The sequence below is a fragment of the Benincasa hispida genome, chromosome 11, assembly GCF_027475165.1.
Source record: "Benincasa hispida cultivar pf3 chromosome 11, pf3_genome.v1.1, whole genome shotgun sequence".
NCBI classification, from domain to species: Eukaryota; Viridiplantae; Streptophyta; class Magnoliopsida; order Cucurbitales; family Cucurbitaceae; genus Benincasa; species Benincasa hispida.
Window position 1 is genome coordinate 39,378,072 of NC_143488.1, and position 16,875 is coordinate 39,394,946.

The 16,875-nt window shown below is 31.2% G+C and overlaps 1 protein-coding gene across 1 annotated transcript; it reads right to left on the bottom strand.

Annotated features, from left to right (window-relative positions):
• Positions 1–14,560: 14,560 nt before the first annotated feature.
• On the bottom strand, positions 14,561–16,389 carry LOC120091311 (protein SOB FIVE-LIKE 5-like). The gene is made up of 5 exons (XM_039049288.2): positions 16,098–16,389; positions 15,301–15,714; positions 15,141–15,206; positions 14,972–15,045; positions 14,561–14,846 (listed from the first exon to the last, which is right to left on the bottom strand). Exons 2-5 carry the CDS (start codon positions 15,691–15,693, stop codon positions 14,810–14,812), a joined length of 570 nt encoding a protein of 189 aa, XP_038905216.2. The 5' UTR covers positions 15,694–15,714; positions 16,098–16,389; the 3' UTR covers positions 14,561–14,809.
• Positions 16,390–16,875: the final 486 nt, after the last annotated feature.

Here is a 16,875-nt window from a genome sequence, read left to right on the forward strand (position 1 = left end):
ATTAAAATCCACTTTTTACCCCACTTTCCTCTCTTTTTATACTTCATCTTCAACAATTATTTCAACTTTTCATAACTTTACAATCTTCAGAATTAGCAAAAAGGCTACCATTGTTACCCTCTCTACAACTTCCAATTTTCATTCTTTTCATCTTATTCTTGAGAGAAATTTCTATTGTATTATGAAGATTAAAGTGCGTGAGTCCAAACTTGTATATCCACTCTTTTTAAAGAGTTTTATTGTGTGATTTAAATCATCAATTGTAATGGTTGGATCCTAACCCATGGAAATGATTGAGTTTGCTCTTGAATCCGTAAAATGAGCAAGGTAGGGGTTCAACTCTCATCCATGGAAAGAGTCAAAGAAGACCTTTTAATCAAAATCTTAGGAGGCGCTTGGGAAAATGGATGTAGGTCAACTTTTACTGAACTAGCGTTTTTTTCTCTGACTCTTTACTTATTATTTTACATTTAATTTTAATTGCGTGATTTTGTTGGTTGAGATAGATTGACTATGTTCTCACATAATTTTTATCAATCTTGTTATTTGTCATAAATTAGAATTTTTATTAATTTAATTTTAAAATATCTAACTATATCACTTGAGCATACTTAAAGAAAAAATTTAATTAAACCCTATTCACCCGTCTAGGATTTTTCATACCAGTCCAATAATGGGTATCATAGCAAGGTTGCTATCTTAAAATTTAATTTTCTTGATAAATTCTATTGTTAGAGTATTATGGCAAATCTAGTAGCAAATTGAAGGTTGAAGAAACTCATTATAATATAGGCAGGTAGTTCATTTAACCAAATGCCTCAATCATTACATATCTCAGTAGTAAGAGATTTCCTTTCAAACTCTTGGGTTGAATGAAATTGATGAATTATGATTAATTTATTAATTTCTAACGGATTGGGTTGTCAATTATACTTTATCATTTTTACTGGAAAATAATAACATTGACGGACTATGCTTTTGATTGTTTTAGTTTGTCCATGTTTGACATTGATATGGAAATGATTTGTCTTTGATCATTTACTATCGATACTCGAGTAGGGAGAAACTACATTACTAATATAAAATTCCTGCGAAGGGAAATGACGGGTTTCAATTGACTTGTTTGTGTTTATAATTTTATAAGTTGCATTCAATGATTTCTTAATTGGCTCCTTGATTTTATGTTCTCTCAACTTATTTGTTTGTTTATGTTGTAAACTTTTGACATTTGTTATGTTGAGTTGTTTTTGAAAGCTCTATTGTGTTTGTGGTAAAGTCTCAATGCCCAAATTTGGAGTTGGGTGTTGCATGGAGAGAATTTTACTTTTCCAAAATGTGTAAAGGAATGAGCTAAGATTGTTGATGTAAGTTTAGCAATCTTTAGGCTAAATGTTCTATTTCTATATCATTTAGATGTATATTTGGTGATATATAGATTTTCATGCTCTGATTGTTTTTGTTTTTGTTTTTTTTTTTTCAATAATTGTTCATGGTTTTGATTGGATTGATGGTCAAAATTTTAGGGGTAATTGTTTGTGCTTAATCCTTTAGGTCCCTTGTAGTGTTAATTGTTTTCTTAGTTCATAAGTTTCAAATTATCTAGTTGAGTTTATTTCTTTTTAAAAGTTAAGTTTATGTTTCTAAATTCTTGCATAATGTTTGATGTAAGATCTCATTCTATATATTAATTTCTAAATAAATTGTTTTAATTTTGATATTGGAACATGTGGCTTATAAATAGTTTTGTTGTTGATAAGTTCATGGCTTCGTATTTTTAGTTTTGTCTTTAGTTTTGATATCAAATTCTTATTTCCATGCTTGGGTTGTTAAATTGTTAAATTGTTCATGGCTACTATAGCTCAATTGTGTACTAGTGTCTTTTCTCTTAGATTTGACAAGCTTAATTGTTTGGTTTCATAAAATATGTTTATGGTTTTCATTAAGTTGTTTGTGTTTATAAGTTTATAAATTTTCCTAAAGAAATGAGGAAGAAATTTTAAAATATCTTAGTTAGTGAAAACATCATGTTAAATAATCTATTGAACTTTTGTAGGGATGTCTACTTTTTAACCGTAGTTTTCGATATGCTAAGAAAATGCATGTTTTTTTTTTTTTTTTTTTGCAGGGAAAACCTCCCGATTGACATGATTTTGTTAGTATGACAAGATTCAGTCGCGTGATTATTTTAATTTAGTTGTGTGATTATTTTAGTTTTTATTTTTTCTGTTTTTGCTGGCTGTATCTATATGAGCCTCCAAAGTAGACAACCAACTTTGTAGATCTTTAGAATTCATAGCTTTATGTATATATTGGTTAATATAACTTGTTGACAACTTAGTTAAACAATTTGTCACTTTCTTTGTTGTGAAATTTTTGTGTTTGTTTAAAGTTGAGTTGTATATATAATAACAATTAAGATTTTATTTTGTGTACATACCGATGAAAGAAAAATATTATTGATTTGCACGTGTGTAAGCAAAAAAATATGCGTATGTATTTTTATTTTTCAATAGAAAAATCTTAACAGAAGTTTAATACAGACATTTATTGATAAAAAGTAGGTGACAACCCGACATTAAAGATGATGTTCAATGTCGGTTGAAAACCGACATTGAAGATAGTATTCAATATCGGTTGAAAACTGACATTGAAGATAATTGGCATTGAAATCTTGGTCATCTATAATGTCGGTTTTAAACTGACATTAAAGACAACCGACATTAAAGACCTTTTATAACAAAATCTTCGATGTCGGTTTTCAACCGACATTGTACTTGTATAATGTTAGTTTTAAACCGACATTAAAGCTCAGTTTTGTAGTAGTGATCTACTACTAGACCTCTACAACTATTACATATGGACTTTCTAAAATGCTAGCTAAGGAGGGAATTATGATGCATTTGTGATAGTTGATTTTTCTAGATTTACTTAAGTTTTGATGATAAAACATAAGGATGATGTTTCGGAAAGTTTTATTAGTTTTGCTAAAAGAGTTCAAAATGAAAAAGACTTTTTTATTTCTAAAATTAGAAGTGTTCATGGAGGAGAATTTGATAATGATACTTTTAAAGTTTTTTGTGAAGAAAATGGTTTTTCTCATAATTTTTCCTCTCCAAGAACTCCTCAACAAAATGGTGCAATTGAAAGGAAAAATCATAATTTGCAAGAATTTTCTGGGTTAATGTTGAATGAGTATAGTCTACCTAAATATTATTGGGTGGAAGTCGTTAATACTACTTGCTATGTTTTAAATAGAGTTTTAATTAGACCATCTTTAAATAGAACTTCTTATGAGCTTTGGTATGGAACAATTCCAAATATTGGGGATTTCAAAGTTTTTTGTTGCGAATGTTTTATTTTGAATAACAAAGAAAAACTTGAAAATTTTGATTCTAAGATGGATGTTAGTATCTTCCTAGGACATTCCTGAAGGATCTCGATTGAGGAGAACCTTGAGCGGAAGCGGATCGACCAAATTTCATTAATTATCGAATACAAATTTTACAGTAAACATACAATAGTTATGCATTTACAATTAAATTACAGCATGCTTTTAAACGAAAAGAATTCAAGAAATATCACATTTGAAGAACCTTTTTTCATGTTTCCCTCGAACAGTCACGAACAGCTTGAAGACCTTCTTCAAGAAATATCTCGAACAAAACCCGGACACAACCACAATGCTACCTTGGTATTCTCAAGGTGAGAACCCAAGAATGGTGAACTCTGACTATTTTGGTTATGAGGAAAAATGTTTAATGTGAAGGAGGAAGAAGATTGAGAACTCTAACAATACAAAAAAGAGTACAGAACACTTCTGTCTTTTTCACTTTCATTCGTTCAACAACAATAGTCCAGTAGGAGAGAAAGAAAAACTATTTTTCTTTTTATTCTTCTTGCCAATATTGAATAACCACCCCCACTAAAGTGGGTGGAGAAAAAAGATGGAGAAGGGAGTTGTAACTCTCTTCCTTATTATTCAAATAATAATAATATAATATAAATAAATATGATAACAAACTTATCATATTATATTTATATTAGATTATATGTTATATCAAATATAACATATAACCTATCACTAGAAGAAATTCGGGCTTTAATGTCGGTTGACAACTGACATTAAAGATAGTGTTATTAAAGCCCTTTAATATCAATTGCTTTTAATGTCAGTTTTAAACCGACATTAAAGGGATTTAGCCCTATATTATTAATAATTCAAAAATAGAATCATGTCGGTTGCAACCGACATTAAAGCCTTTTTTTTTTTAATTCTTAACCGACATTAAAGCCCGAATCTATCCGTTTTTTTTTTAAATTTCGTTGTCGAATCCATTTTTTTGGTAAAAAAGTATAACATGACACATCATCATCGAACGTTGTGGCTATGACATATTATTTATGTATGGATTGCAAATCTATTACATTTAATCCATAAATTCTGCTATAAAATTATAATTTAAAAGGCCGTACAATAATTCAGCCCTTAAAAACACAAATTACAAGTAATACAAACATTATGAGTTTACTGTCCCTCTTTACTCGGTAAGTATGGATCCCTTCATAATTCTTCTTAAACAGACCCCCCCCCCCCCCCCCCCCCATTTTCAGCAGTGCCTGGTTATAGGCATCTTTGTCTAACCACTGTTGTTCAAAGGATCACAAACAAAAAAGGTTTAAGACAAAGGATTGAAAGTGAAAATGTGATCAGAATTCATATTCAACTAACTGTGTTTATTGGAATGTGTATAAATGGTACATTTTTAGGCAAAATTCTTTACTAGAGTTCCCCAAGAAAAAACATAAAGAGGTTGCGATATCAAATATTTACTCCTTTATTGCACCTGCAAAACAAGAAAACTCAATAGTTATCATCGTGTAGTCTAGCGCTCATGCCCATCGTATAGTGCCATCGTGTAGTCTATCGCTTAGCGCCCACGCATCTGCTATACGATCGTCCAGCGTCCGCCTACACGATCGACGATTGTCCAGCGCCCGCCTACACGATCGTCCAGCGTCCGCGCATATCTACACGATCGTCTAGTGCTAAGAGGAAAGTTGAGAGGCGTAACATTAAGACATTTACACAAATAGTTGAGAGGCGTAACATAAGAACAAAAATTGCTGTGAGTTTAAGAAAGGAAAGAGAAGAAGAGCATATTGATCTGGACGAACGACGAATGGCGAACTTCAGATCTGGACTTCAGATCGAATGACGAACGACGGCACACTGATTCGGGTGACTTCAGATCCGGGCGACTGGGTGCGGCAGCGCGAATTGCAGACGAACAGACCTGCACAGAAGCCAAATTTACACCACGACAAACCTGTACGGGTTGCACGGTGGCGCGGGTTACGCTTCCCATTGGCAGGGGTTTGGAAGAGAGAAGTGAGAAAGAAGAGGGGCTGAAGAGGGAAGTGTGAGAATGAGAGGAAAAAGAAAATAGGGGGAGAGTGAAAAGGGAAAAATTAAGCGGGTCTTTAATGTCGATTTAAAACGACCGACATTAAAGGTACCCCTACAATGTCGATTTAAAACCGACATTAAAGATCCACTTTTTTTAAAAAAAACAAAACCGACATTATACATCCGATTTCACTTTTTTCAACCGACATTAAAGGCCAAAATTCTTGTAGTGTATAGTTTTATTATTGTATCACATACAATATAAACTACAAATTCTTTTCTCTATTATATGACATTTAATATAATCATATTTATATTAAATTTAACAACTATGAATCACATTCATAGAAAATATATTTGAATCTCATTCAAATATTTATTTCCTCTCATTATGCTATAATGTATCAAATACATTATGACCATTATATCACATATAATTGAAACAATTTAATTATATCATATATAATTAAATCCCTCTATTAATTTGAACAATTTAAATTAATCCAAAAACTTATTCTCAACTAAATCCTTTTGAGCTACCAAAGGAACCTCATGAACCTGTAGTTTGAAGCTCCAACTGTATATGAATAATTAATTAAATTCTTTAATTACATTATTCACCATCCGTTAACCGTCGCACACTCCACTAAAGACCGACAGCTGCACTCTTCGCACTACAGATATATTTCTGTGTCCATTGGATATAACCAATGAACAATACAATGACCCTTCACAAATTGCTCGTAAGTACAATTGGACCAAATTACCGTTTTGACCCTATAGTTACATTTAACTTTTTAAGTATCATGGATCCCTCTAATGAACAATAGATCATAGTCTTATTATGACTAAACCCTTCTCGAGCCAGAAGAGGGTGTGGCGCCACATTGTTCAAGACCCAAAATCAGCCCTTAAGAGAGCAATTTATCTACTTACCCCTGCCTCAAGGAATGAGTGAATTTCATCTTGTGTAGCTGTGTTCCCAGCTCCCCAATCAAACGAATCCCCAAAATGGTAGGCTTGTTGAGTCGGCAATCTGGCCACTCTCACCCATGCAAATCAAAGGACCGTCCTTATAGGTGTTCACAACTCGCTCAGAATTTAGGTCATGTTACTTATGGTCATCCTGGTGAAATGTAAGTCTCTATATGAACGGTGTTATATAATGAGGCTAAACATTTCGTGATCCGGTCTTATACAAACTCTTTTGTATAGAATATCCCCACTCGCATGTCTAATACATGAATGATCGGAATCATTTGTAGCATTTTACAACAATTGTAACACCTACAAAGCGGGCCACACTCGTAGTGTCACCAGGATAAGGCATCCAGCCTTATCCATCTACTACAGACTATTTAGGTTATCACTTAAACATGATCCACCCGTATGTCTCCACATATATGTTTAAGTTACAAATATCACATGTTTTATAGACAATGAATAAGATATCTTATATTTTATTAAATACATAATGAGTTTGTTCATACAATGTTTACAAACTATAGGACGCTACGAGATTTAGGTCATCAACCCCAACAATTCCTCTACTAGTAAAGTTTATAGAGTTTTTAATAAGAGTACTTTAGTTATTAAGGAATCTATGCATGTTATGTTTGATGTATCTTGTAATAATGTTTCTAATGAGTCTATTTGTAGTGATAATTTAGAAAAAAAAAATTGGAGATTTACTTGTTAGTAACAAAGACAAAGAAGTTATTTCAAGTATGGAAGAAATAAGCCCCAATGAAAAGAAAGAAGATGATTCTTCGTCCATGCCTAAAGAGTGGAGATATGCTTCATCTCATCCTGAGAATTTGATTCTTGGCGATCCTAAACAAGGTGTGAAAATCTGTTCTTCTTTTTAATTTATTTAGTAATCTTGCTTTTGTTTCTCAAGTTGAATTGAAAAGTTTTAAAGATGCGGAATGTGATGAGTTTTGGGTTTTAGATATGCAAGAAGAATTAAATCAATTTGAAAGGAACAAAGTTCGGGAATTAGTCCCTAGGCCTTCTAATGCATCTATAATTAGAACTAAATGGGTTCTTAGAAATAAGATGGATGTAAATGGAAATATCATTAGAAATAAAGCTAGACTTGTGGTTCAAGGTTATTGTCAAGAATAATATATAGATTATGAAGAAACTTTTGCACCGGTTGCTAGATAGAAGCTATTAGAATGTTGCTTGTTTTTGCCTCTTATAAGAATTTTATTTTGTATCAAATGGATGTAAAAAGTGTCTTTTTAAATGGTTATATTGTGGAGGAAGTTTATGTAGAACAACCTCTAGGTTTTGAAAGTTTTGATTTGTCTAATCATGTTTATAAGTTGAAAAAAAAACTCTTTATGGCTTAAAACAAACCCTAAGGGATTGGTATGATAGGTTTAGCAACTTTTTACTTGAGAATGGTTTTAAAATGGAAAAAATTGATACTATTCTCTTTATTAAGGTTAATGATAATGATATGCTTATAGTGCAAATATACGTGGATAATATTATATTTGGTTCTACTAATCCATCTTAGTGTGAAGAATTCTCTAAGTGTATGCATAGTGAGCTTGAGATAAGTATGATGAGAGAACTTAGTTTCTTCTTTGGGCTCCAAATCAAACAACTCAAGGATGACATCTTCATAAGTCAATAAAAGTACACAAGGAGTTTTCTCAAGAGGTTCAAATTCAATGAATGTAAATTTGCAAAAGCTCCTATAAGCACCACCACCAAGCTTGACAAAGATGAAAAAGGTTAATGTGTGGACATAAAGACTTATCGAGGTATGATCGGATCTTTACTTTATTTGACCGCTAGTAGACCCAATATCATGTTTAGTGTATGTCTATGTGCTAGATTTCAATCTTGCCCTAAGGAATCACATTTGCATTTCGTTAAAAGAATATTAAAATATTTACTTGGAACTCTTGATGTAGGCTTGTGGTATCCTAGAAATGTTGAATTTAATTTGGTAGGATATTCCGATGTGGATTTTTCCAAGTAAGGAGAGTTAGGTGTTTGACAAGCAAGAAGTATGCTCACTAAGGGGGTGTTTGACAAGCAAGGAGAGTTGGGTTGAGTTGGTATTTTTTACCAACTCAATGTTTGACAACCAACTTTAAATGTTGGTGGGGTTGAGTTGGTTATTTTACCAACTCACCCCAACTCTCCCCAATTCTCTCTCCTTCTAATGTTTTTAATAGTTCCACCCATCGGTCTCCGTTGGCGATTACCACTACCACACTCCAGCAACATACTCTGATGACCACCTTCAGATGGCCAACTCTGTACTCCGATGACCAACTTTAAGCTCCGGCAACCACCTCTGACGTCACTCCAGTAACCAATTCTGACAACCACCTTGGTAAAAAAAAAACTCTGACTTCCACATTCGCACAACCAACTTCGACGAAGAACTCCAAGCTCCACCAATCACCTCCAACGACAACTCTAGCGACTAGCTCCAATGACTACCTTCACATAAGCAACTTTGGCGACATACTATGCCTACCACCTTCATGTGCCCAACTTTGACGACTGATAAAAATAAAACAGTGGGTTTAATTACCCATCATTTTATCACTCTCACTCTCACACATTTTCCCACGCGTTTTCATTACTCTCCCAACTCCCTCAATTACTTTGTCATTTCTCTCTCTCATGCTCTCTTCACATTTACTCTCTTTCTCTCATCTTCTCTCTTCTTTCATCGTCCGGTTCGTCTTTCTCATTTTCTCTCTTCTTTTCTCTGTCTGGCTCGTATGGATTTTTTTTCTCTTTTCTTTCTCAACTCCTCCTTTCTCTTTTTAATTTTCTTTCTATGGCCGTTCTTTTAGATCTATTTTTTCTTCTTCTATTTCATGTTTTTCTTAGATCTAAAAAATATTACATACGACGTCCTATTATTGTTTCACTAAACAAAAGTTCAACGATATGTTTTAAACAATCTATCCCTTGATGTTTTCAAATAGTACATAATTCTAATGAAATTGTGGAGTTTAAAATTATGGCTCAAGATTTTTTTTAAAAAAATAGTTTGTACACTGATGCAACATAATAGTAGAAAAAATAAACATTAGTATTTCTAAAATCATTTCACCGGTTTTAGAAAAAGGTAAATCCATATTCCACAAATTAGTCAAAAAGACTGTCTAATAGTTGGTTTTATGATTTAAGTCATAAGATTTTGGTTTTTTTTAGATTAACATTTAAGTGTCATCCCTTCTATCTAAAACAATTTTAATAGTTTCATTTGATGGCACTAATCCTTTCATTTTTTTTTTTAATTTTTACGGTAATTAATGATTAAGCTGGGTTTTTTAATAGAATAATAACTTCGATTTTAGTGTTTAAAAAATTGAATTCAAAATTTTGTGTTATGTATATGAAAACTTTGTAGAGAATTTGTTATGTTTTGAGAATGGAAAAGAATTGGAAGTTTTTTTTTTCTTTTATCTTAGAAAAGTTAGAAAAATATGTGTATGGTTGAAAATTAAAATCAACAATAGCACAAAAAAAAAAAATCAATTTCATTTACAAAAACAGCACCAAATACCCAACTCGACTCTACCTCCAAACATAGACAATAATTACTAACTCAACTCAACTCTGCACACGACAATGTAACTCTCCAAATAATAATTACCAACTCAACTCAACTCTTTGCTTTTATCACGCATCAAACGCCCCTAATAAGAAGCGGGGTGAGTGGGTATGTGCCTTGATTTACATGGTTACGATGGAGAATTCAAAATTAGTTCTTATTTTTCTTATACACAACATTTGTGCATCGCAAATTAGATTATACTTCTTTTGTCACACAGATTTTAGTTTATTGAAACTTTTGCATTATTCATAAATTTTAAGTTAACTTATATATCTTTTTAATCGGTCATTAATAACCATTTTTTTCTTAATTTTAATTAGGAGTTGTTTTTTTAAAAAAATTCCCTTCAATTGTTGGTTCCCTAAAACAAATGACCAAGGATTCCAAGATTTTAGTTTATTTTTTATTTTAATTTTAAATAGTTAGGATTTTGTATAATTTTAGTATTTCATTTAAATATTCTCTTAAGGAGCAACTTTGACCTTTGATAAATCCTATTAAAAATTCTGAAAAAATCGTTTGACCATTTATTTAAAGAAAAAATTGGATGGTCATACTTCAAAATGCATATTTAAATTTGGTCATTTATATTGTTACCTCAAACAATAATGAAGAAAAATAGGTCAAACAATGTAACATTTACAATATAATAATGTGTCATTTTTAAATAAATGATTAAACAATATTTTTTTATCAGCAACAACACTGAGCACTTTATAGACTTTTTTACCTTCCTTTCGAAATCTACTATATGTTCGATTAGGAAGGTTCATTTTTTCCACATAATTTTTATATTCACATTACACTTTACATATTTTTGTTTGTTTCCATGTTATTTTTACATTCACATTTATTCATATAAGTTTCTAAAATTAATTTCAGAGTTCAAACAAGAGAATTATTTGTTGTCACTGTTTGGATATACAAACTCGTCAAGTAAGTTTTAAAATATTCTTAGACTTTAAGTTTTTATACATTTAAATTTATATAATAGAAAGTAATATTCTTATTATGAATACTTTTGTAGAGTTAATTCAAAATTAATATGGAGAGATATTATAAAAAAAAAAAATAACAATAGAGACGATAGAAGTATCATCTTCAAATAAGAAAAATGTTTTGGATTTTGATTGATCTTATACCAAAAGCAATCTAGAAAAACTATCTGCAGATTTTGGTTTAAGAACCAAAATTTATGATTATAATTATAATATTCGAAATCAAGTTCGTATAGCGTATTTACTAAAATGTCCTTGTCAGCCTCGAAATCATACTTTTCCACTCAAGAATTTTGGTACAAAATTAAGACAATTTAATACAGCTTGGTTAAATGAATATTTTAATTAGTTAGAATATAGCATTTCAAAGGATGTTGCATTTTATTTATGTTGCTATCTATTCAAACCAGAACTAAGTGAAGAGTCAAGATCGATTTCAAAGCATGAAAACTCATGGAGGGCAATTATAATGTAATAAATTAGTTAATATATGAAGTGATGAATATCTTTTTTTACACATTTATAGATTTTTTATTTTTTTGTTAGACTTGTACATATAATGCCCCTATATAAAATTCATGGCTCAACCATTGCTAATGTTTATAGTTTATTAAAAAAATTTGATTTTCGATCAATTTAACAATCTAAATGTGTAAGAAATTTCATTAAATCTTAAGAATATTTTTTTTCTAATAAAGACTAATTCATTACAAATTGTAAAGTATAGAGACCAAATTATTATTTATTAAAGTTTAGAAACTAAATCGTCACACATTTGAAAGAATAGATACGTAATCATTACAACTAAAAGTTCAAGGACTAAATTGTTGCTTGAATGAAAGTTGAGGGACCAAAAGTGATTCTTAACCAATTTTTTTTTAAAAAAAAAAAATCAGACACTAAAGTTGTTTATATATATATATATATATATATATAATATAAAGTCTTGAGGAAGATCATATGGGCCTGACTTGAAGAGTCCACCAAACCATTGGGCCTGAAGGAACATAGCCCATTGGGCCTCTAACAAGATAGGAGAAAAAATGAAGTACTACAAAAATCCAAACATTAGTCAAATCTCTTCCAAAAAATTTTTTTAAAAAAATGAAGAAATGATGAGAAAGGCATAGACTCATAGCATTTGTCAAGTGAATTGGAAACATTTCAAGTTAAAATAAGCAATGGAAAATAGAATAATAATAATAATAACCTCCCAATAAGTTTACAAAGGGAATTGAAGAGTTTTGTTTTGGTTGTGGTTGAGAAGGCAGGGCCTGGTTTTCCCATACCTCTTTAAAATCATCACTTCTATTCTGTCCAACAATTTCATTATTATTATTATTATTATTTTGTCTTTACATTTTCTCTCTCTACATGGAAGAACTGAATCTGCAATAAATTATATATTTAAAAAGGGACATGTGGGCAGCATTAGAATTTTGACATCCTAAATTCCCAAATTGCTATTTATTTATTGATTTCTTTTTCAGTCTTTTATACAAGAAATCAGACCATTTTTCTGTCTGTTGAATCAATTAAACAAATCAACAACAGGAAATCAATACCTTTTTTCTTTTCTTCTTCTTTTTTTTTTTTTTTTTTTTTTTTTTTTTGGATGACCTGATAAAAGCAAATCATGGCAGACAGTTTTGGGTGAAGCAAACATTTCATTTTTTTTTATTCAAAAAATTAATATAATCAATGAAACAGGATAAAAAAATATACTTGAATATCAGACACTTGTATTAAGAAAATGTACATCTTCATAAGAATATCTCAACTGGAAGAAACTCTTTTTTTTTTCACACACACACACATATATATATATATATATATATATTTATATATATATATATATATATATATATATATATATATATATATATATATTTGGATAAATCCCAAAAATTTCCTTGAAATTTGGTGGTAGTTGCAATTATACTCTCACTTTCATTGTAAAAGTTGTACGTTCAAACTTAAAATTAGACATCAAACTTACAATAGTCGTAGAAAATTATACCCTTGAATGAATAAAATTGAACTTCAAACTTCTAAAATTATTACGTAATATTCTACATTTATATATAAATTTGAGAGTCCAATTTTAACATTTGTGTAAGTTTGAGAGCTCAATTTTTACAATTAAAAGTTCGAGGGTATAATTACAACAGTCATCATACTTTAGGGGTGATTTTTTCAAATTTTCCTATATTTTTTACCAAAATGTCCATTACCCATTTCAAGATTTATTTTGAATTTCAAGTTGGCTTTGTCTTTTTTCTCCTTGTAGTTCCAAAATTTGATTTTTTGAGTTTTGTTGTGGATTTGATCAAATCTCACCTAATCAAATCTTAAAACTTTTAGGCATTATTTGGGTGAAAGTTTCATTTATTTTTTTTTTTTCTTTTCTTTTGGGTCTTGTCATTTTGTCCTGATTTGTGGAGAAAAAAGAAAAGAAAAAAAGAGTGAGGACCAAACGAAGGAATATTCAAAAGAAAAGTAAATTTGTTTTTGTGTTCATTCTGTCATAGAAGTGGTTCATAAAACTGCCCATCAGGTGCTTTGCTGGTTTCCATTTCTTTTGCTTCTTCTCTTTTATGAAAGTAAGCCATTTTCAAACTACCTTTTTGTAGCCATCATTTTCCATGAATTTTGGGCTCAAGAATTTTGGAACCAAACTTCCTATAATGAAAATAAAAATTATTTATTTTTCCTATTTTAAATAGATAAAATATCTCGACAACTTCGATATTTTAAAACATGTTTGGCTTACAATTTTCGGAGAGACATGGTAGTTTTTTTACTAGTAGGTTTAAGGTTATGACTTTCTAACTTGTTGTAAACAAATGAAAGTAATGTTTCGAATTATGAAGTGCATAATTGAGATTAAATTTATGTAACCCGTCGAATTATCGAAGTCTATAATAAGAATCTACCTCTATAACAAATTGGATTATTTATTTATTTGAGTCAATAAATGGTTGAATCTCTAATCTCAAAAAAATGTATATGTGAATTATTATCGAGTGGTATTCACTTTAACCGCAAATGTAAATTTTAATGGCAACTTGATGTCACAACGGTGTACTATATAAATCTAAGTTGTGACTTTAGAGTAATAATTAATGTTTGAAGTCTATTTGATAGTATTTTTTTAAAATTTTACAATGAATCAAATTCTAATAACAAAAATTATCTTTTTTATTTTTTCAAAACTTAATTTTTAAAAAACCAAAAACTAAACCTCATTTGGTATTTTTGTTTTTAGTTTCCCAGTTTTAAAATTTATACTTATTTTCCCTCCATTTCCTAAGCATAACAGGTTTTAAACACTACTTTTTTTAAATATTCAAAACTTGGCTCGAATTTTTAAAACATGGATAAGAAATAGACAACCGAACATAGAAATTTAGAGCTTAAAAGTAAAGTTTAAAAATTTAATTTTCAAGAACCAAACGGTTAAATCGCAAAAAAAATTATCCCATAGCACCACATCACCCATGTTGAAAAACTTGAGCAAATAATCAGAAACTGTTCATTGATTAAGAAATTGAATTTCCAAAAAGAATAAATTCCATTTCCAACTTTGTTGCTCTGAGGTTGGTTCCCATTGCATTGACAGTTACAAAAAGGAATGAAAGAAAAAGAAAAAGGAAAAAAGGGGGGGAAACAAATCTCTTCAAGATCCATTTCCCACAACATTTGACAAATTTTCACACATATTTCAGTGCAACAAAACTACATTAGCTTCTTCAGAAGAAAGTGATGAACAAAATAAAGACACCTATCTCATCTCATCTCATCTCATCTCATCCCTATCCCTCTTTTGCCTTCAAACCACCTGTTTAAAGAAGCAAAATGAAACCAATCAGTTTAAAAATCCTAAGAAAACACTCAAAACCAAGCCCAGTGATTTATCATGAATTGGGCTTTTATAAGTCCCAAAAACACAAACAATAACTCAACTGGTTCTTTTGCAATCTATTTCCTGATAGAGAAGATTGGAGGAACCCAAAATGGTCTGTAAATGCTGATCTTTCCTGCATCAACAGCAACAACACAATGTCAATTAATATGCAATGCAATGGTCTTGAGGCTAACTTGAAGGAAAGAACAGACTAACAGATTCAAGTACCTCAAAATGTTTAGTTTGAGAGAATCCCAAGAAGCTTTCCATTGAGGCTTGATTGGTGAAATTATTCTGAAGATTCGAAAGAAGCTAACTTTAATGAGTACCCAATTGGTCAAAACAGAATATATAATCATTGCTAAAAGAGATTATTATGGAAACTTACAGCAGTGAAGTTGATAGCAGGAGAACTAGCAGTGTCATCTAGGAAGGAAGAAGGCTCTTCGTGGCATTGATATTCTTTAATTCTCTGCTTCTTCCCCTTTCTCTTCCCCATTGTAACTGACTTAGAAACATGAGAGAAATGGCCATCATCTTCATGGGAGCAAGCTTCATCTTCAATGAAATGTGGAGGCCCAGAAGATGCATCAGAAACCATAGAAAGATCCTCAACCTCCCCTTCTTCTTCTTCTTCTTCTTGAGTACCTCTAGCGTTCCAATATTCCTCAGTACAGCCAACAATTTGATCAGGGCCACCATGTGAAAGAAAAGATTGCTCCAAATACAAAGTCCAACCAGACTCACACCCACTACTACACTCAGAACCCAACAAATCCATATTCCAGAACCCTTTTTTTCTCTGAGGAAAATTATCAAACAGGTGGTGTGCAATAAGCCAATCGAAGAATAAAACAACCCAGATCAAAGAAAATGAACTTTCCACAAACAGAAAGTCCTGAAATAAGATTACAAGAAGCCAGAAGGAAAGGAAACCAAAGTGGGGGAAGGGGTATATCTCAAGTTTATACACGAAAGTGATGTAAAATTGAGCTGAAAAGGCAAAACAAAAAACAGGGGTTTTGTCCTGAGTCTTGTTTTGTGAAATGAATGAATCAAAATGAAAAGTGCCAGTTGGGTGTGGTGGGTTTATAGTGTAAGATGATGAATGTTAAGTGTAACAGAGAGAGAAAAGGCAGAAAGTAGTAATTCACATGGAAGACAGCGAGGCATTAAACCAAAAACCTTGTTAAACAGTACAATGGACACTTCGTCTCTGAATTGATACTGTTTGATGTAATCAATCAAGTTGGTTCGGTTAAAGAGAAGATATCTGGAAACGTGCGGTACTCGCCTGAAAATTCCATGGGGGAAGGGATTATTTTGGTTTTTGTGTACAGAAATAGAAAGGATTTGGGTTTTTCTGTACTAGACACAAATCAAATAGAAAGGATTTGCCTTTTAATTCCCTCTTAGTTGGTTTCCGGTTTAAATTAGCTTCGATTTATTGGAAGAATTGCAACAAAAAACCTATTTTAAATGCTCAAGGCAAATGACCCACTTTTTTAAAGGAAAAACAAAAAAATTGTTAAACCCTTCCTTGCTAATGTCATGTTCATGTCAACTTACGGTACTATCCATCTTTTTTTTTTGACCCCGACTCCGATTAATTCTTAACCCTCGGTTTGATATATTTACATATTTATAACATATAAAATAATTTATTTATATATATGTTTATAATGTATAGTGTTGGATTGGAGCCCAATATTAAATATCCATATTCTAACTCTAAGTCTGAGAAGTCAAGCTCAAACTTTAAAAACTTAAATAAAATCAAATTTTAATTTTAAAAAATGGGGAATCCCCACGGGGAATTAGTAAAGAAATCCCTGCAAGGAAACGGGGAATGGGGTCCCTTGGGGATGTCGTTTCCCCGATAGAGATAGGGGAGAATTTCCTCTACGGGGCCGAGGATGGGGAACACCCCCACCCCCCCCCCCCCCACCCCCTCTCCTCCTAG

Bases quoted from the DNA above. Each gene is read 5' to 3' on its own strand.
- LOC120091311 (XM_039049288.2), bottom strand. From the start codon at position 15,693: ATGGATTTGTTGGGTTCTGAGTGTAGTAGTGGGTGTGAGTCTGGTTGG. The intron at 15,046-15,140 runs GTACTTGAATCT...CTGTTGATGCAG, and splicing joins CTCAAACTAAACATTTTGAG to GAAAGATCAGCATTTACAGA. The intron at 14,847-14,971 runs GTTGAGTTATTG...TTCTTTAAACAG, and splicing joins AATAGATTGCAAAAGAACCA to GTGGTTTGAAGGCAAAAGAG.